The sequence below is a fragment of the Perca fluviatilis genome, chromosome 16, assembly GCF_010015445.1.
Source record: "Perca fluviatilis chromosome 16, GENO_Pfluv_1.0, whole genome shotgun sequence".
NCBI classification, from domain to species: Eukaryota; Metazoa; Chordata; class Actinopteri; order Perciformes; family Percidae; genus Perca; species Perca fluviatilis.
Genome location: NC_053127.1, coordinates 27,297,886 through 27,318,214, shown reverse-complemented (window position 1 = coordinate 27,318,214; position 20,329 = coordinate 27,297,886). Strand labels below are relative to the sequence as shown.

General features: G+C 39.0%; 3 protein-coding genes across 9 annotated transcripts in view; 1 reads left to right on the top strand and 2 right to left on the bottom strand.

Annotated features, from left to right (window-relative positions):
* Positions 1–3,661, bottom strand: part of ncor1 (nuclear receptor corepressor 1) — a 59,047-nt gene extending 55,386 nt beyond the window's left edge. For all 4 annotated transcript variants that reach the window (XM_039776727.1, XM_039776728.1, XM_039776729.1 and 1 more), the window contains exon 1: positions 3,527–3,661. The gene's annotated coding sequence lies outside the window, so the exon portion shown is untranslated. The remainder of the gene's footprint in view (positions 1–3,526) is intronic.
* pigl (phosphatidylinositol glycan anchor biosynthesis, class L) lies at positions 2,657–16,863 on the top strand. Of its 2 annotated transcripts, none has more exons than XM_039776734.1 (7): positions 2,657–2,791; positions 5,499–5,598; positions 12,360–12,450; positions 13,562–13,629; positions 14,683–14,714; positions 16,041–16,174; positions 16,360–16,863. In XM_039776734.1, exons 1-7 carry the CDS (start codon positions 2,758–2,760, stop codon positions 16,486–16,488), a joined length of 588 nt encoding a protein of 195 aa, XP_039632668.1. In that variant the 5' UTR covers positions 2,657–2,757; the 3' UTR covers positions 16,489–16,863. The 2 variants fall into 2 exon arrangements, with proteins under 2 accessions (XP_039632668.1, XP_039632667.1); XM_039776733.1 differs by lacking the exon at positions 2,657–2,791 and adding an exon at positions 4,243–4,544.
* Positions 16,713–20,178, bottom strand: cenpv (centromere protein V). Of its 3 annotated transcripts, none has more exons than XM_039776735.1 (6): positions 20,048–20,178; positions 18,008–18,111; positions 17,815–17,907; positions 17,538–17,607; positions 17,339–17,453; positions 16,713–17,031 (listed from the first exon to the last, which is right to left on the bottom strand). In XM_039776735.1, exons 3-6 carry the CDS (start codon positions 17,904–17,906, stop codon positions 16,877–16,879), a joined length of 432 nt encoding a protein of 143 aa, XP_039632669.1. In that variant the 5' UTR covers position 17,907; positions 18,008–18,111; positions 20,048–20,178; the 3' UTR covers positions 16,713–16,876. The 3 variants fall into 3 exon arrangements, with proteins under 3 accessions (XP_039632669.1, XP_039632671.1, XP_039632670.1); XM_039776737.1 differs by having other exon boundaries at positions 18,008–18,108; positions 20,048–20,160; XM_039776736.1 differs by lacking the exon at positions 20,048–20,178 and having other exon boundaries at positions 18,008–18,378.
* Between the last annotated feature and the right edge of the window lie 151 nt (positions 20,179–20,329).

Here is a 20,329-nt window from a genome sequence, read left to right as displayed (position 1 = left end):
ATGCTTATCAGTTAAATTTTCTAAGCACAAAACGGACATTTGGAAAAACGGGTTCAAATATCAAATTTTTTCCACCTTGACAAATTAAAAAATTGGATCTTTAACCTGTTTTTCCAATTTTCTGTTTTTTATTCAGAGGATCAGATTAAAATTACAAAATTGCGTCTGAGCTCCAATTATTCAATACTGCAATGATATTCTCTTCTACTTTGCGGAATATGCAGGTCATTAACTGCATATGGACCAAAAATAAAGAAAAACTGATAGACTTGGGGTCAGAGGTGCTTGCAACTGATGGTTTCGAGTGGGGGGCGGGGCGTAACTAGGCGGAACGAGGGAGAGAATACCACTGCAGTATTGAATAATTGGAGCCCAGACACAATTTTCTAATTTTCTGATTCTCTGAATAAAAACAGAAAATTGGAAAAACAGTTTAAAGATCCAATTTTTTAATTTGTCAAGGCAGAATTGGATAAAAAAATTGGATATTGGAACCCATTTTTCTTTTTTTCCAATGTCCGTTTGTGCTTAGAAAATTTAACTGATAAGCGTTACACTGACCCTTTTACACCAAAAGTGCAAGGATGATCTTGGTACAACTGGTACATAAAAAAAAACTTCGGGCTGTGTAGCTGCAGCTCTGGAAAACACCAAAACAGTACAGTATTTCTGTGGGCGGAAAGAACAGGGACCTGTTACGGATAACTGGGTTAACTTGATTTTACTGATGAATTTGTTATCAGCCTTGATTTTTTTGTTCTTTACAGCTGTCTAAAATATATGTGGAGCTGCACTATACGCTCAAACCGACAAAAATACAGACTTATTCAGAGTTAAATTCCCTCCATCCATCAATCATTCAGATCTTCCCCAACCTTAACTGAGTAGTTTGAGTTGCCTGAACCTAATCATGCCTTAATCATGCTAAGACAGCGGGTATTGTTGGAAACAAAACAAAAATTGCAGATACGTTCAGTATAAACATATCAGCAAAAACATTGCCAGTAGGAATTTAACAGATATATTGAAATAATCACTTATGTTGATAACAACATATACAACAAAATATTTGCAAATGAAATGTTCTTCTTATGAAAATTATATAAATATTCTTATGAAAAAAGATTATGGTTTTCAAAAGGAAACATGTAGCGGCCGTTGAAGAATCCCCAACCATTAGTATTTTAAAGATACAAGTTTAGTTATATTATTTGGGGTGGGTGTGGCTCAGAAGGTAGCACAGGTCGTCCTTTAATCACAAGGTTGGGTTAGGTCCATGCCATGCAATTCCATCTCTTGTATAATCTGTTGTTTATTAAAAAGGGACTGACAGGGTGTGTCATTTCATAGTTGAATTATTTTTAGATAGGAAAAAATCCTCAGATGTTAATTAACTTCTGCTGTGCAGCTGTGGTAAAAAAATAAATAAAAATAAAAATAAAAAAGGTGCAGTCTCTAAACTTAAACATCAATTATATGAGCAGATGATCCATCTTTCCACTCATGTTGCTACTACTTCTTCTGAATACCATCCTATTGTTATCTGATATTATCCAAGATTAACTAATCAATGAACAATCACATAGATTTTGTGTTCGGTCTGATTATTGGCGCTGCACTAAATGAGGAAAATATGCGATATGCGATAACATTGTTGAATATCGCAGTAACTATATTACTTGCGATAAACCGATATTAAAGTACTCATTTCTGCTGCTTTCAGTATTCTGCTTAAATACAACCAATTGCCTGTTGGATTTAAAACAAATGAAAGAAAATAAATTCCCATCTTTCTTTTATTGAACAAATTAAACATTGAATTGAATATAAAAAGGCAACACTAAAAAAAAAATGACACATTTTAAAGTGCAGTTTCCTGCTCATAAGTGCTTCACTCATGTGTTTTTTCACGATGGGTTTATTGCCCCAATTGATATTGCGATGATGATAAAAAAACGATATATTGTGCAGCACAATATTTTTTGCAGCAAAAAAAAATTCTACCACACACAGAAGAAGTTTCTTCCTTCTTCATAGGGATGAAACCTATGAATCTGTGTTCTGCTGGCTCTAGCATTTTTGTTCCTAGTCTGCAAGATTTACAGCATGGCCACCACACCAAGTCATCATGATGCTAAGTTCAAGTTCAGTATTGCCAGCATAACCAGGGTGGGAAGCTGTTATTTTATTTCAATCCGCATGCCACATAGTTTGGTGGGTGCCATAATTCGAGATCCACTTTCACAATTTCAGAACTTATACTAAAAATATCCTCATTGTCTTGACACAGTGACTTGTATAAAAAAAAAAAAAAGGAACCATCAGTTGAAGGATGTATTTTTTTATTTTTTACCCTTTTCTTTTTTAAATGACATAAAAGCAGTCGCAAGGCTGGTTACGTTTTATGCTTTACTTTTACTGTTCTGTTTTTTCTAAACTTGATTCAATTTAATCCTACATATTTTTTTCTAGCCTGATTTGAGTGGATATACCAAAACAATAACTGACCAATCCACTGAAACGTTACGGAATTAAAAATATTTAACACTATGGATGAAAATGAATAAAAACAGGAAACTAAAAATGTTGCCCTGATGCTGCAAGGGATGATTTTGTCATACATCAAGTGAGGTCTCCTTTACAAACACATTATTTGTTCCTCTGTGCTCCCACCTGTGTCACAGCTGTTTAGCAGGACATTAAATCCCTGAACCATTTTATTATGTAAAGCAACTGATCAAGCAGGATAATATTACTATGCTAACCATCAGAATCAGCTGTTGCAGTTCTGGTAAGTGACCTGACTATCCACACATTGTTTCTTAGTTGTATCCCTGCTTTTATAACTCGCTAAGAAATCCATGATGGTAATCATCAAAGAAATTGTGGCTACAGTTTTCGCTCCCGGGTGTTCCCCTACCTCTATCATTTCAATTTCCTCCGTTTTAAAATAGCATTTTCTAAAGTAGTTTAAGGAATTTTGAGAGTAAAGGCGAGAGTGTCAGGTAATAAAAATGACTAAGCTTTCCAAGTTTCACGGTAAAGTGCTTAGTACAGTAATTTTAGAAAGCATTTGCAATGGGGTCTGATGATTTCCATGCATACCTAGCAGCCATGGTGAGCGCCATGGCCTCATACACGACTTGGCAGTGAGAAATACTGCTGCTCTGTATTGTTATTGTTGTCCTTTAACAACTTACTGTCATATAAACGCAATTGGATTTGTAGCTTATTTTGGGGGATGGGTATATTTCCACAACAGAGGGTTTTTTCCGCTAATGCACAAAAAACACGCACAACAAACGTCACCTTAAAAGTATATGCTACTTTAGCACTTCAGGGTAGTAACACAACGCTTAAGATGTTGTTGTTGTTGTCGCTAGCTAGCTAACTTAGCCTGTATTTCACCTTTGAATTCTCAACCACGTCGCCATCTTGCAAGGCAGATTTTCATCGTAGACCGGGCGCTTAAATTGCGTACTAATTAGACGTGTTGCTTTGCTGCGTATTATCGATTAGTACTCACCTCATATTTAGAAAATATACCAAGGGAAAAGAAAGGTATCCCTGGGTAGAAATCTGTGTCAATTGTTGATTGTAAATCCGCGGGTTATGAGCTGTGGACGACTGGGCAGACCGAAGGCTGCGCCGCATTTGTCGGTCGATGTCCTGACAGGGTAAAATAAATTGTCCCTACTTGGTTGAATCCACAGGCTGCTGACATTCGACAACAAATGTGTATGTACAATAAAAACAAAACTAAAATATACAGATTTAGAAAGTAATTGTTCGTATGTTACCTTTGAGATGAATACGCAACATTTTAAATTTTGTGTGTATACACCTGTAAGGATAATGCGGTGTGACAGCTAAATCGTCCCCTCAAACACGGTAACGATCCTGGTGTTTATAATTTTCACTTTTCAGAAACACCAATTTTGCTTGATTTCTAAGACTTTCTTCTACATTTCCAAGGTCCTCTTTATTAAAACACGCCAGCAATTTATTCTGTATCATATGAATGTATTTGTTCTCCTACGAAGTTGATTTAAACTCGTATGAACTGAGAAAGCGATAGTGAATCCAAGTGAGCAAAACACACTATTGTGGGGTTAAAAGTGCTTTGTTGGACTTAATAATGATACTTATTGTAGTTTTTAAAAGACGGGTTAACGCTAGATATATCAGACAGACTGTATATGATGTTGTTGTTTTTTACACGTGGAACCATTTGCATGGTAGACATTTGTCTTTACACGGATTGTTTACGGTAACGGTCAAAATAATGAGTGTTTACCTGGTTGTCTCCATAGTTTTATGCTATATGGTTTGGATAAAATGCATTTACTATCGACATCGTCGAACTTTGGTGAAGTCATTGAAACATCTAATGAACGGTTCAACAAGCAAAGAACCAAACGGCGCTGATATCAGAGCTCTTATTGTAACTGCGCATCCGGATGATGAATGCATGTTCTTCGCTCCAACGATTATACGACTCGTTGAATTGAATGCCAGCGTTCATTTGCTGTGTTTATCTGAAGGTATGGGACAGCACACTTTTGTTTGCACAAATAACGTTAATAAGTCAGTGTAAGATTAGACCCAGTAGAGATATGATTATTAATCGTGTGGCTGGCTGCTAACCAACATTAGCTAGTTCTAATTACATGTTTTATCCATGTGAGTTAACAGAAAATACTTAGCAAGATATACAAGTAAGCTTGCATTTTAAGGAAAGTGAAATAGCAGCCGTGAATAGAGCAACTGTGTCTCACTAAATAACTAACATTATGCTGACAGATGAGGTGCTGGAATCAATTTTACTTACTTTTTAATTGAATGAAAAATATTGTTACTATCATATGCCTACTGAAAATATACAGAGCTGAAAACAATTTTTATTTAAAAGAAATCATCCCATCTTGTGTCCACATAACAAACAGCCTACAATCAAGATTCAGTTTTTCCTTGATTTTTGAGTGACTCAATCACTCCCTTCTGTCAGCTACTGTAAGAGTTAAGAAAGCCAGTCTTGCTTTTTCCAGGGGAGTTTAAAGGATTTGATCAAGCCAAGGGTTGTTAAATATGAAACTCAAAGAAAGAAGGGTAAAGCTGCATACAAATCTGAAAATCGCACACATTTGAGTTACAGTTTTCAACAGCAACCAGCTTTTCCAGGAGCTGCTTAACAATGTTGGTGTCCATGTTGTTGCATGATAAACTATGAGCTACATAGAAGCATTGAAGTACAAATGTAATCTTTAGAAAGTGAATGCATTGTAGTGCTAGTAAAAACTATTAAACACTTACACTGTATTTCATTTAGAACCAACTTAACTGATGTTAGAGAACCATTATTACATAGCTAAAGGACAGATGCTATTTAAAAATGATATAAAATGTGTTCAGATCTAGACAGAATTTAGACTGATATTTAGATTTTCCATTCATTACGGTACATCTGTAGCCTAATTTGTCCTCCAAATATTGTACAGGAAACTACTACAATCAAGGAGCTCAGCGTAAACAAGAACTTCTCAACAGTTGTGCCGTGTTGGGGATACCAGACTCCAGAATCACCATAGTAGACCATAAGTAAGCAGCCGTCTGCACCAAACGCACAACATACAAATTGCAACATTTCAGTAGTGTGCCTTTAATGTTGAAAACACTGAGATTACGTTGGCTTGTAAGAATTTAGTTTATTCAGATTTGTGTGTTAAACATGTTTGTACTGCACCTGTCCATTGCTGACCCTCAATATGATTTAAAACAGAGGCTGATTGTTGGCTAAAAACAAAATCACTTAACAAAATAACATACTTCACCCAGGTAACAGCCTTTTTCCCTGTTGAGGTTGGGCAGAAGGTACTGGATACACCAGGCCAGCATACATTTCACTGGAATTGTACCTTGTACAATTTCAATGACAAACAAAAATGTATTGATTGATTGATTATGCTGCCCTGACTTTAGGAGTCAAGTTTTAGCACGTCTTCGTGTTGGAGCCCATCAGTCCCCTCCCCACCACCGATTGTATATCAGAACTTATAAAGAGTTGACCACAAATCACACTCATCCATTCTCACCACAATAGAGCTGATCTAGCCTGGCCTGATGATATTACTACCTCTGTGTCACAGGGGAAATAAATGAGGAGGCCTCAGAGGCAGTGATAGGTCTTCCTCCGTGGGACACAGAGCCCCCTAAAAAGCTTACAAATTCCAAACTGATGATGGATTATTCAACGTCAATGATCCCTATGTGGGAATTGGGTTCCTTTGGAGGACTATAGGGCTGATTAACATAATTTAGTGGTAATAGTTTTTTTAAGTACATTTTGGGTTACCAATGTATCTTTTGAATTAGAAAACTTTTAAGCATATCTGCTTCTAGGATGTAGAGGATGAAATGAAGGGTGCCACTCTGTGTCCGTGGTTCCCCAACAGTTTTGTTATTGGAAAGGAAATTGTTGCACTTTCCAGTTTTGTTGCAGGAACATGACTGTTAATCTAAAATCTGACTTTTGCTTGCTAGCTCTCATTAATCTTAGAGTACTATAGAATCAAATGCATGCTAAGGATCTTTGACAGGCAAATGAAAATGTATAATTTTACTGAACACCATGGAATGCCATAAATAATGTATAGAAACAGCTATAGTTGGTGGGGCTGTAAATGCCAATAATAACAGACTTCACTCATAACCATTGTCCATTTACATTTAAAGCAGTGACCAGAACTGGAAGCTAGAACTTTGAACAGTATTGTTGGACAAATTCTTGGGGAACATGCTCTTCTTCTGTTTTCTTCTCTGTTGCTGTTGATGCAGCTGTAAGACTTTCTGTCTCTCTGGTTCTGGCTATTGGCAAGCTCAAGTTACAAAGAAAGTAGTGGTAAAAGGTGATGTTGAAAAGGTTTTTTTTTTCTTCCTGTGGATCAACCCTGCAGCTTCCCTTGGAAATGTTTTGAGTTTCTAAGAACCTCTAGGATGCCTACATTTGAGTCTCTACATGTTGGCTCTCCAGGAGAGCAGTATGAACTCTGGCACTAACCTGTAACTCACATTAATAAGCTGGCAGCCTTCCCAGGTTTTTGTGTGTGTGTGTGTGTGTGTGTGTGTGTGTGTGTGTGTGTGTGTGTGTGTGTGTGTGTGTGTGTGTGTGTGTGTGTGTGTGTGTGTGTGTGTGTGTGTGTGTGTGTGTGTGTGTGTGTGTGTGTGTGTGTGTGTGTGTGAACTTTGATCTTAGTGCTGTCTGCGCTTCTGCTGAACTGGAGTGTAGCCCATTTTCCCTTTCTGTGTATTCCGTTGTTTGCCCAAAACACACACCTAATCAGCACTTTGAGAGACTCCCTCACTACCAAGCTCTCTCTCTCTCTCACTGTTCTCCCCCTCTGTTCCACCCCTCCTCCTCCTCCTCTTGTCCATGTCTGCTGAAGCCAACTGCCAAGGCCTATGGGATACATGTTGGCAATGCTCTGAGCACTGCTAATGTAGGTCATTCCAAACTGTTTTTCTCTTTGTGTGGCTGTACATGGCTAGCCACACTTTGGCCTTGCTCTTAACCTTCTCTGCCCAAGTATGTGCAGCTGTACATGCTTGACTTGACCTGTTCCTGTTTTTCTTAGTTTTCCTTTGAGTGTGCACAAAGAAAGAAAGTGATGCAGTGCAGAAGCTGGTGGTCCATTTTTCATGTTTACATAATACATATCGCATAGAATAGAAGCTAGAACATTTGAATAGAAACAAAAGCTCTATGCATCTCTTCTCTATTTGATTTTGATACTATAAATAAATTGAATTGGTTTGAGTTAGATGATGACGACTGGAGGTGAGTGTAACTCATATACAGTAGTTGCAGTACTGATCTCCAGACTGATCTCTAGTGTTTAGCAGTGAAGTCATCAAAGATAATGTCAAGCCTAAAACAAGCACAATAGCTATGAAAATGAGCATCTTGGCTCAATAACTCAGATTTTTATATGGTGCTATCAAAGGACAAAACCTGGAGCCGATCCTCAGAGTAGCTGGGCTCAAAATATTTGCCTTGAGTTTATGCCAAGCTGGGTATTATTTCTTTGTCATGCGAACACAGACCAGAAAATGTGCTATATCTTTGGAAGTCAGCCATGACACTTGTCATTGTTGGGCTTCAGTTCACTTGTTCGCTCTGTTGTTACAGTGGGGGAAAAAAAAACATCTTAATGAGTTGTTTGGTCTTGTAATGACATTTCAAATCATGTCTTGGTTCAAATGAATGCAATCCTGGCTGTGCATAAAACCAATTGCCATTCATCTGGGTTTTCAATTAAAGGTTCCCGGTGGAGTTTTTAAACTTGAGGAGCTGCTGCGGGAACACAAAATGAATGTTAGTGTAAACTGACAATAAAGTTGTATCGTATTGTAAAACATCAAGATAAAACGAAATTAGCAAAAAATAGTTGGGACTAGATAAATGTTAGTGTGTATTTTTTGCAGTATGGCCTGTGTCTATGTGCTACCATCTCATTCATTAGGGTAGTGTGATGGGTCCACTAGACATTTGTTTTCAAGCTAAAGTCTCCACTTTAAATGTCTAGTGTGCAGTGTGGGTAACATTTCATGTTGACAACTATCACAACTATAGCCTATTGAATAACAGAAATAACACGTGAATTCTGTTTTAAAATAGGATTTTCCTGTTAATGCTCACTGAATAGGACAGCTGTGTTGACAGTATCTGGGGCCTCGGTGCATGTTGGGGCCTTTGTGATCAAGCTCGATCTGAGCACGCTCTGCTGCTTCTCCACTTGCACTGGCTTGACCTCTGTCTGCTCCCTGGACTCAATTATAGCTGCTCACTGCTCAAATCCAACCATTCCACTTCTTCATTACATTATCAATCAGACTGAACTGAAGCAACTCTATCTCACCCATCTTATTTCTTTCTAACTTTAATCATTGACTCTGTCCAGCACACTTCAGATTGACTTTAGTTAGAAAAATCTTTACTCAGTAAATCACAAACTGAAAGCTTTTGTTTTGGATAAGGGTAATTATCTGTTTGGGTGTAAACAAAGAGCACTAGTTTCTGGAGAGGAAAGCCATATTCGCTGCAGTAACACCCCAGGGCGTGGCTAGAAAATATGATTGCCCCCCCCACATCATTGGGCTACAGTGCTGTCTTCATTCTTACAATTGTGATTTCCATTGGATCATAGTCTGTCACTTGGCTGCCTGTTCTGCCAATTTCCCCAGCCCTTGTCACATTACCAATTAATGTTTCCATGATGACTTTCAAAATTCTGATACCATGGAACCAGTACTGGAATAATTTTTTAGTGGCACACTGAGCCTATATAGAAAATGTGTATTGTATTCGGATATTCAATTTGTTTAAAATGAAACCAGTGGAATCAATAATGAATGTGATATTTCATTATTTTATTCAGCAGAATTACATTGTGTTGTTCTACCCTAGCCAATTTTTCCTATATTTCTAAGCAGATTTTCTATGCTGCGTCCCCCGTCCCCCCCTCCCTTGCAGATTATTGGTCCCACCCTGTGCGAACCCACTTAAAAAGAACTGGAATCGCCCCTGGTAACACCTTATCCCCACACAAGGTTTAAATATACATTGATCAGTGGTAAAAAAAAAAAAAATAGCCCTAGCTAATTACAGTATAAGCACATGGCAGGGCACAGTAAACAGTGGTGAGATGTTCCAGCCTTGCCACTGACCTCTGGCTGTGCTTTTATCCTAGTTACAGTTGTCACCAGCACACACTGGCCTCTGCATAGTCAACAGTTGCTTTTCCCATTTACTGAATCCTGCAGCCAGTAGCAACCCGTCATTTTGTTACATTAGAATGCTCTTTCTTTTCTTTTTTTAAATGTATTTTTATTCATTAATATTAATATTTTTTTGTCTTGTTTCTTTTTTAATTCCTTTGGTTAGACACACGGTAAAAATATAAAAATGTTGCAGGGCAATTGTAGAGCCTTGCTTTTTGTCCAATTGATTTTGTTTTTGGTACTGACAGGCTCAGATTGTTACTAAAAGTATCTGACAACATTATCGATCTCAGGACGTTACGAACAGGCATTTAGGTAGTCTGTTGTTTCGGAGTAGGCTACAGAAATTATAGGCTCCTGTTATCTATAAGATAAAAAATGGTAGTTACCCTTTAACAGCAGTATTTCCATGGTTATTTTCATGAAAGTTTATAACCTCAACATGAGTAAATACTGAAAAAACCTGCAGTCACATGTGCCTCGAAATCCTTGTGAAACAACGTGTCTATTGGTGTTGTTGCTATAGTTGTAACTGCCTTATTACAGTGCGATATCGTGGGTCATGCTAACAGTTTGTAGTGGCATCTCAGTCGTACCCAGCAGGCCATATAATCTGACTGTGTGGACAGATGTCTGGCAGTTTCACAGGCCTGTAGTCCATGTGACCAGACTAAACAAGCCCTCTCTAACACACACACACACACACACACACACACACACACACACACACACACACACGCACACACACACTGAATCCCCTTACTGGGCCAAAGTTCAACAACTGCATACAGATGCCTGCAAGCAATTAGACATCCACATGCAAAGCTAAAAAGGGGGAGCTGGGGAGGTTACTTTAGGACATTTGGCACTGTTGCCATGGCAAAGCGGACACTCAGCCTGCATCCTACTTGAGAAAGGTCAGGAGTCTTGTATCTTTTGTTCATTTTTCTTTTCTTTTTTCTCTCCCCCTCCATGCAGGCTTGTGCTTAGCTGTAGTTGTTAAGCTGCAGGGCGAAAATAACTGAAATAATCAAGGAATAAATACAACGGTGAGGAAAAAACAAAAAATGAAAAACGCGTAGTGCTTGAGCCAAGCTGAACTCGGTATGACACTTCGATACTTTAATAATAATTCATGCACTTTTTCTAAATTCTCAAAAAATGTCCTCTTATTTTTTTTATGAGCCTTCAGTCTAAAGCAGACAGAAATTAGGACATTAGGAGTGTGTTTTATTGATTCAAGCAGCATTTAACATTGGTTTAGATATAATTTAATTTCACTGTGCCATCCTATTCAAAAACAAACGCACAGTCCGTAATGATAAGTCACTGGTATCAAAGTGTCACAGCAGTGCATTCACTCGATGACAGACAGTTTTAAACTATCTCTGAACCCCCGACTCTCCAGCCCTTTTCTCACTGTGACATAGCCGACCCCCACCCCCACCACCCTTCACACCAAAGCCTGACCCTCACTTCACTGGCAGCCAATAGATTTGTGGCCTAATCCATCACTTCCCTCTACCAGCTCAACTGTCCTGGCTCATTGTTAGCAACGAAGGGGAGGGGAGCAACTGCTGACACACCCCCACTCTTACCCCGACTTTATGCACTTACAATATATATACATACACATGCATGCATGCACTGTCACGCCACCTCCGTGCTACCCCACGTGTACAACAACGCATCACGTCATTGATCTGCTTATCTCATCAAAGCAGGGCCCCCACAGTTGAGAATCTCAAACTGTTGTGCAGTCATGTCAGTTTCCTTTGTTGGTTTTGTTTTTTGATCAACATAGTTTAGTTTACTTTAGTTTTTATTTTTGCACAATTTCAAATGACAAATAAAAGAAAACATAAACAAGGGCAGAAAAAAAGGCCATTGGGATATTCTGCCCTTGTTTATATTTTCTTAATAGCCTCCACATAAATAATGTTAAATATTATAAAGAACACAAAATAATATGACTACATAATACTGATGAAAAAGTATTAACTATATGAAATAAGAACATAAATCAAAGAAATCACAACTGGTGAACACACTGGACTGTGTTGGGAAAACTCACATCTGAGAAGGTTTGAGTAGGTTTTTACACACTTTTTTGTGGCTGCTTGAGTTCAAGGGGAACGTTGAACAACCATAGAAAGCAACAGTTGTTGTTTTTTTCTAAACTGAGAAAGAGAATCAGTTATTATTTGTGCCAAAAGGGGATTCTATGCATGTTTAGTAGGCCAAAAGCCTGAGCTGGCCAAGTGTGATGTTTTTGATGTGCGCTCTGTGTTGTCTCCAGGCTGTAGTTTCAGATGAACATGATGCTAAGGGCCGTCCGACCCTGAATCCCCAGACTCCCCAGCACTCCCCCCGTGTTTGTATTCCGAACCATCCCTTTTTCAAACGCTGCACTGCAGAAATCTTGTGCTCGAAAAGGAATGGGACTTAAGAAACACCTAGCATGGTTATGTTGACTTTCAGTTACAGTGAGATTACACAATGCCCTCCTGTTTCTCAGCACAACACTGTCGCAATATTACTGTATCTTGGTAGATAACCAGAGTCCCTTTTTTGCCCTCCAGGAGACTTCCAGACGATCCCAAAGCAGACTGGAGCGTCTCGCTGGTCTCTTCTATGATTGTGAAGCACATGAGAGCTCAGTCCTTCAACATGGTATGCTCAGCTCTGCATTCTTGCCTTTCAAAACAGTTTCTCTGTCACTTGATGTTAACACACAATTCCCCTGCCATTCTGTGTACAAAATCCATGTTCTGTTTTTACCATATGTTTTGGCACCACAGCTCTCTAGCTCATTATCCCAGTTTCACTGTGGTCTGTGTAATAACCCTGTCAGCCGGCGTCTCTTTCTGTCCAACTCAGACTGTTTTTTAAACCTCCCTAAAAATGACGGGGAAATGGCCTCTGCAGCAGTAGAAAATTTGGATTAAGTTTCTGTGTTTACACTGAGATTCGTATCTGCCCCAGTGCAGCTCCACACTATTAGCTAATGGGAACGTGGTTAATTTAGAATCTCAACAACGGCAAAAATAGTCACACGCTTTAAAGAACAGAAAGTACAGCAACTTTGGCACACAATAAAAAAAAAAAGTTCTTTAGGGAATAGGATCTGACGCAGCTGGCTTCTTCTGTGCTGTAGTTGCTGATCTCTTTTTGTTATCAAAGACGACAAACAAACACACCGTCTCCTCCTATCCTGTCAGGCTCAGCAGCGAAAAATGCCCCTAGACCAAAAAGTAGGCTAGAGAATCATGTCTTCTCTTATGACTATATGCAGCAAAAACGCACAGAGATAAACACCTAGATGTCAAAAGTAGTTCACTTTTCCTGTTCTTAAACTGAAGAACTTGGTCTGACACCGTGCAATTCCCTTGCTTTTCCATATACAAGCCAGCAAGAATAAGTAAAAAGTTCACTAGTTACTTACTGTATATGTGGTGGTTGGGAGCTTAAATGTATGCTTGATTGCAAAGACATAGTCATGGTAGACTACACCTGAGCATAGCAAATGCCAATTCTTTAGTCAAGCACTTTTTCTTTCTCTTTGACCTGATTTTTTTTTTTTCACTTGCATCCTCTAGTGTGCAAGCATGCACACAAAAAGGCTTTTAAATATCAGTTGTCAGCTGCCAAGCAGTTCCACAGTCAGACACAAAAACCCATCCACTAACCCAAGAACAATCTTTTGCCTCTGTGTATTTAAATTCACTTTTAGATTTCAGATTTTTGCTTTTCACCCACACAATGAGATATTTTGTTGTTTCAGGTGCTGACCTTCGATGGAAGCGGAGTGAGCGGCCATGCCAATCACATAGCCATCCATAAAGCTGTCAGGTAATGACTCAACTTTAAGGCTTTGCCATCAGAGAAACAGATTTCTGTTTTGTTTTTGAATCCCTCAACTTAAAGATGCCATCCTCAGGGATATTATGTGGCTTACACATGCACACAGAAACCAGCCCACTCCACAATCATAAAACATTGTCCAGGTCAATGCAGATCATTTAGACTCACATCAACATCCATCTTTCCAAATGTTTCCCCTAAAAGACACACACACACACACACACACACACACACACACACACACACACACACACACACACACACACACACACACACACACACACACACACAAACCCAATGTTTTTTAGAATTGGTCTGTTACATAGCTGAGAGGTCATCCAAACAGAGTCCTCAGAGGCACTTGGCTTTACTCCCAGAGAGCAGCAGTAAATCCTGTCCCTGAAGTGGTGAGGTGGGAGGGCCGCTCTGGTTTGGCGAGGCCAACCAAGCAAGTTGCATCAGACTGTTGCTTTTAAAAAATAAATGTGATTTGCACTGTAAAGTGTACATTGCTGTCCCCATATTGCACTGATGCATTGATTGTCTGCCGTGTTAGTCATGTTTTTCTTCTTCGTCACTGAGCCTGTATAGACCTCTGTCAGTCTGTGGGCCTCATCTGTTGATAAGATGTGAGCTCTCCAAGTCACATCTCATGATTCCCATTAGGCTGGAACCCAGAGGGGCTGTGCACTAGTTTCGCAGGAATGTGAATTATAAATTATGTTTTTGCCACCCACAAAAAAACCTCCAGCACTCAATACAACGTGTTCCTGAAACACAAACAATGGTAGATAGATAGCTTGGATGCTTATTGCACGGCTTTTTCTCTGGGCTTACAGTCATTGACTTTTGTGTTGTAATCAGTGTAACCAAAACTTTAATCTAAGTTACATATTGGCAGGTAGAAACATTACACCATGGCCAGTTTTTGGAGAGATTGTCAACACAAACCCTGTCAGTTAGATGTATTATCTCTTCAACAGTAATGTTTGCATCCTTGACATTTTAAGTGGGTAACATTTTTTCTCTCTCCACTTACAGCCATCTCGCTTCCAGTGGACAAGTACCCAATGGTAGGTGTGCCACAAATTTGTGACCAAATTGTCATGGGTTGGATTTACTGGCCACTCTCAAAAATGTCGTCAAATACAAAAAAATCCTGAACGGGGAACTAAATATGTAAAGTAAGATGACAATAAATACACAATCCCGTAATAAATGTTTTAGTCATTATTAAGCTTTAAGTAGGACTTTAAAGTACAGATACAGGCTGCCTCACATCAGATGTGACAGAAAGGTCTTCTTTACATGAGTAGCACCTCCTCTCCAATCTACATTTTCCACATAGAAAACCATGGAAAGTGTTGTAAACACTGGCTCAGAGTCCGACTGGGTATTTTGTTAATTTACAGCGCCCTCTTCTGTTAACAAGGGCTGCATGAGTCTTGTGTCTCCTCTGTATGTTTTGGTCTGCTGGTGGCAGCATGAGGATAGTTGGATATCAGAAACGCCAGTTACAATATTTGTTTTTCACCTCATATTACATATGATGAGTTCATTCCAGATGTTCATAGTTTGAAACTCCTGTGTATCTGTCTCTTTTTACTGTCTAGGCATAATCAAAATGTATGCCAATTTGTCTTTTAATGTCAACCCTAATAGACTGAACTTTTGGTTGCTTCCTAAAGTTCTTATGACGATGCCTACGGAGAATGTGAAAAGAAAAGCAGGACAGAGAGGGGGCAGCATGTTACAACAGGCTGAGTTAGGCAAACCCTCATTTAAGTTTGAGTAGACGGCAGGATAAGAAACATGCATAGCATGCCAGAGCAGTTCGTCATTTATAAGATCTCAATGGTTGCACTATGCTGAAATGGCAGGAAGGCGTTACCCTCCTTGGGCCACAGCAAACACACGTTATCTTCAGTTGGCCTTGCCCTCTTTACAGGGAGCAATTAAAAACAGTGTCATTAATCACGCTCACTGGTTATTTATTACCACAAATTTACACCTTACCTGTTTGACCGGTCTTACTGTAGCATCTAGGAGAGGCGGCAGAGAATTAGGCCCAAAATAAGTCTCTTCACCTGGCTGTACAGCAAGACTCCCTGTTCATTACCAACAGCTTTAAGCCTATTGTGCTACACAAACTGCATGACTGGTTATAGTTGAGAAAATACAGCATACAGTACCAGTCATACTCATATTCTTAATTCATACAACCTACAACTACAACACAATCGCCGAACACAAAGTGTAAAAAAGGATCATATTGCATTATTTGTTGTTGCTGACATGAGGTTGCTTCACAATACAATTCGGCCTAGTTAACTGCCTGCATCTGTAGTGAACGGTTAACTTATTAGCAGCTAACTGGGGGTCTCTGTCTGTCCTCCTAGACTGCTGTTTGCTCTCCCTGGTGACTGTTGGCCTCCTCAGGAAGTACATCTCCTTCCTGGAGCTTCCCTTCAGCTGGCTGCTGCCCTCATGCCTCCGCTGTATTATAGGCTCACAGGGATACAGACAAGCCAAAGTAAGCCTCTAAACGGACAGTCTGTTGGCAAGACGTGTCACATTTATGTCTCATCAAGCTAATATATAAAGAGATAAATGCATTTACGCTACGCAGCAGATTTGATCGCTATTGGCTGTTAATTGGGATCTCACAATAACAGTTTATGGTTTCTATTACCTCAATAGCCCCCCTTTTCTTTTCAGGACGCCATGTTTTGTCACCGCACTCAACTGCTGTGGTTTCGTTACCTCTACATCACCTTGTCTCGGTACATGTTCGTCAACACATTCCAAATGATCCCCAGAGGGCCAAAGAACCTGAAGATCTATTAGGTTTATCTTCATCCAGATGCACTGATTATTGTTACTCTGTTAGGTGTCCCACTGCCTAACTGCTCGATTACTGTAGTAAAAGAAATCTTTACAAATCTAATGAGCTGTTTTGCTCACAGTGAATAAAGATTTCTTCAGTACTTTATTGGCTAAAGTAGCCTGAATATTTTATGGAAGCATTTTCCGTTAATAAAGTTGACAAAAAGAATTGTAACGACAACTTCTTTTTCCCAAATAAACATCTTTATTGTCATACTGTATAAAACAACACTAGGTTTTGAATCAGTTGTTTTTTGTTTTTTTTTATCTTACAATGTCAAAGATACTGTACACTATGCCTGTTATACTGCTGATTAAAAAAACTCTTGATTCTTATATCCCATAGGTGTCATTTTGTTTCTGTCAGCTGTGTCTCTGTTGCAGATTTAGACATGTCTCTAATGCTCTTGTGAGCTTGCATGCTTTCTTCCCACTTCTCACCACAAAATGTCTCCACTGTGACACTGCGGACAGTAACTGGATCCAGACAGTGCGGAGCAACACCTGGGGAAAAAACAACCGCAAACAATGGACAACTCATAAAATAAGACAGGCTATTGACCTCCAGGTTCAATAATGCAAAAAAAAAATAAGTTTCATGGGTGGTTTCCTGATACTCTTGTTGTCCAACATAAATCATTTATCTCTCATTGTGAACATAACATTTCTGTATTCTACAAATACCATAAATATTCAGTACTTAGCACTAGTAAAGAGACATGGGCAGTTGGTTTGGAGTAAACGGCATGATGGAAGTTGGAAACACGTGAGAATGGTGTGACTGTCTTGTGTCAGCAATTAGCAGTCATACCATATCCATCAGGGTTGGAGCGTGGAGTGTAGAAACTTTGAACTCCACAGGTTTTACAGAAGGTGTGTTTAGCAACGTGAGTGTTAAACGTGTACGTGGTCAGATTATCTGACCCCTGTGAAGAAGAAAAATCATTCACTTAAAAACTCTTATGCATTTTAAGTATTTAAGTATTAAATGTTGTGCTTGAGTTTACTACCTGTAAGAGTGTGAAGTGATTTTTTGGAACAATGAAATGATGGTTTTGTTTCTTTGTGCAAATGCTACAGCTGGAGAAACACAAATCAGTTTATATTGATTAAACATGATGACAGTTTTTTGGAATGAATCTTTATTTTTTTACCCAAACTTAAAAATGTACTACCAATTAATTTTAGATTTAAAATAATATGTCTTGGACAACATTGTTTTCTTTGTAATACAAGCATGTATTATTTAAAATTATGAGACAATATCATTGAATTTAATATCCGTACTTGCATTGGAAAACGTGGAGGTCTGGGGAACTCAAGACTTCAAATCTCACAGCCCCACAGTGGCAGCCGCCTGTATGTTTCACAAGATCCATTCTACACACAAACAGTCATGAGGAAATCACATGTTCATATTTGGGAATTCATACTTCAGTCACTTTGATGCCAACAAGAGACAGAACAGGAATATATTTACCAAACTTTGTCAGGAAGCTCCGATGAAACTGGTGTGACGAGTTTGTTGTGAAACCTGTTGACGTGGAACTGAACGCCCCACTTAAAACCGCTCCAATGACCCTGCTGAAGAGAACACAATGACTTCAGTCAAAGTCCATCACCGATAAGAGTCACATTTACATTAAAAGCCCCTCTGCTTTGGACCCATTCACAGCTATTGATGTGGTCACTGAATAGGTCAATTCAATTCAAAAGGAGGGTATCTATAAGAAAAGCCAACATCAAGTTTGTTGCCTCGAGCCATGGACACTTTTATTTCATGTGATAACAGTGTCAGCCTCCATGCACAGTAATCAACTAGGCCTATGTCCTGCTTGAAAGATTGTTTTTCATGGAACACTTTGAGGCAGTTGATAACTATTCAACGCAAGAGGCAGGGCAAAGTACAGCAGACTTGCACAAACACATTCCTCAGAGGTTGAACTAGTTCAGCAAGAGCCCAGTGCTGTGTTGGAAAGTACTAGCGTAATGCATCACAGGTTGGGTGTCATATGACAGGGTGCTGAAAGGGTGGGGTAAGGGAAGGTTTTGACCCAAATACATAAATTAGGACTCTCCCAGCCAAATCATACGTATCTATGAAACCAAAATAGGATCCCAGTAGGCTACAGACCCCCATCTGAGATTTTGAGCTTTGATTTAATTTAGTTTAGAGTGCTGCAGTTGTCTGAAATAATGGTGGGAGCTAACAGAGGGGAGTCAAATCACCAGTCATTACGTGATACATTTTTAATAGCATGCCAGGGCCCTGTGTTGGTTCCCATAACCAACTTTGGAGACCACTGACCTAAATCTCAGATGCTATATTTAATGAGCTGGGTCAGCTCACCTCGGGAACATATCACAAAATCTCTGTACCACTGTTTTCCAGTATCACCTGGGTGTTAACGTCATGCCAGGCATATTTAGACTCATGCTCATAGGAACAAGACCAAGCCCTTTCTTGTGACTTTTACAATAATATGAATAATACCTTACCATGCCTTGGGATAAATTACTTAAATGCCTACAAGACTAGAACAAAAACACATTGTGTCTAGTCAATAAACAAAATCTTAAGAGGCTTTATGAGTGTGTGAGAATTGTCTTAACACTGTACATGATATGCTTGGGAGTGTTTTCTTTACTCCTGCTATACACATTTTTCTCATAGGACTGGTGACTTGACAATCTACTTTCTGTACAGTATGTACACCCTGATAAGCATGAAAAGTGCCACCCCACTGCTTCCACTCTACAACAACTTCACTATCATTGAAACACATGTATTTTTAGTGAAGACACCCAGATTAAAACAAGCCCAAATGATGTGGATAAATTATTTTAATCTATTTTACTTTACACTTGATGTTGTCTGAATAAAAAAAAAAAAAAGAAGCAGTGGCCTATATCTTTAGGAAAACCAAATATGGTCTCTCGATCTGGGTCTCATACATAACTTCTTCAGTATTTAGGTCATGAATATGCCTGCCAGATAAGAAGATTCTGCTTATCAAATTACATATTTTGCAGTGTTCAGGGTGGCAATAAATCATGGATGTATTCTTTATTTAGATGGTATGTGCAGTATGAAATCTGATGTGGATATGGATTGCAAGTGAATGGAATTAGGTAAAGAAGGTCAGTTAGCAGTGTTATCTTCCTCTTTGCCTCAAAAATGTAGCCCTGCTCACAGCAGCTGGTAACACGTTTACCAAGTTCGTTCGTTCCCATCCGTTAACGAGCAAGTTTATGGAGATCAATGGAATTCCTGTCTGCACACGTCCTTTTCGTGTCAAATCATTAACGTTACATAATCATTAAATAGACTTCCTAATATAACATTATTTGTATGATATTCTGTGTTATAGACGGAGGGGAGATCGGGGAAAGTCCATGTGTAAAGCTATTTAGACTTTCTCTGTTTAGGTCTTGAATAGATATCCCATAATAATAATCCCTATCCCATAATAATAATCCCATAGTCATAAAAATAACGTAGTCATCCAACATTACTCACTGTAACACAGCAACCAATCGCTGGTCAAACAAACAATCGTACAATCCAATCAGAAGCTCGGGGAAGATTTCTGTTGGGCTCTGCTGTTGCTACGGTGGTTCTAGCAAATTCCAGAGCCAGATCCGTAGTGCAGTGAGATATCATTCCGCTGCGTAGCATATGTTAAATTATCGTTTTCAAGAAACTATTTTTGACTAAACATTTACGTTTGTGAGTAAACTTCTAATTAATAAATGAAATAATCCTGTAAAAGTACTACCATATATTCAAATAGTGCGCTTC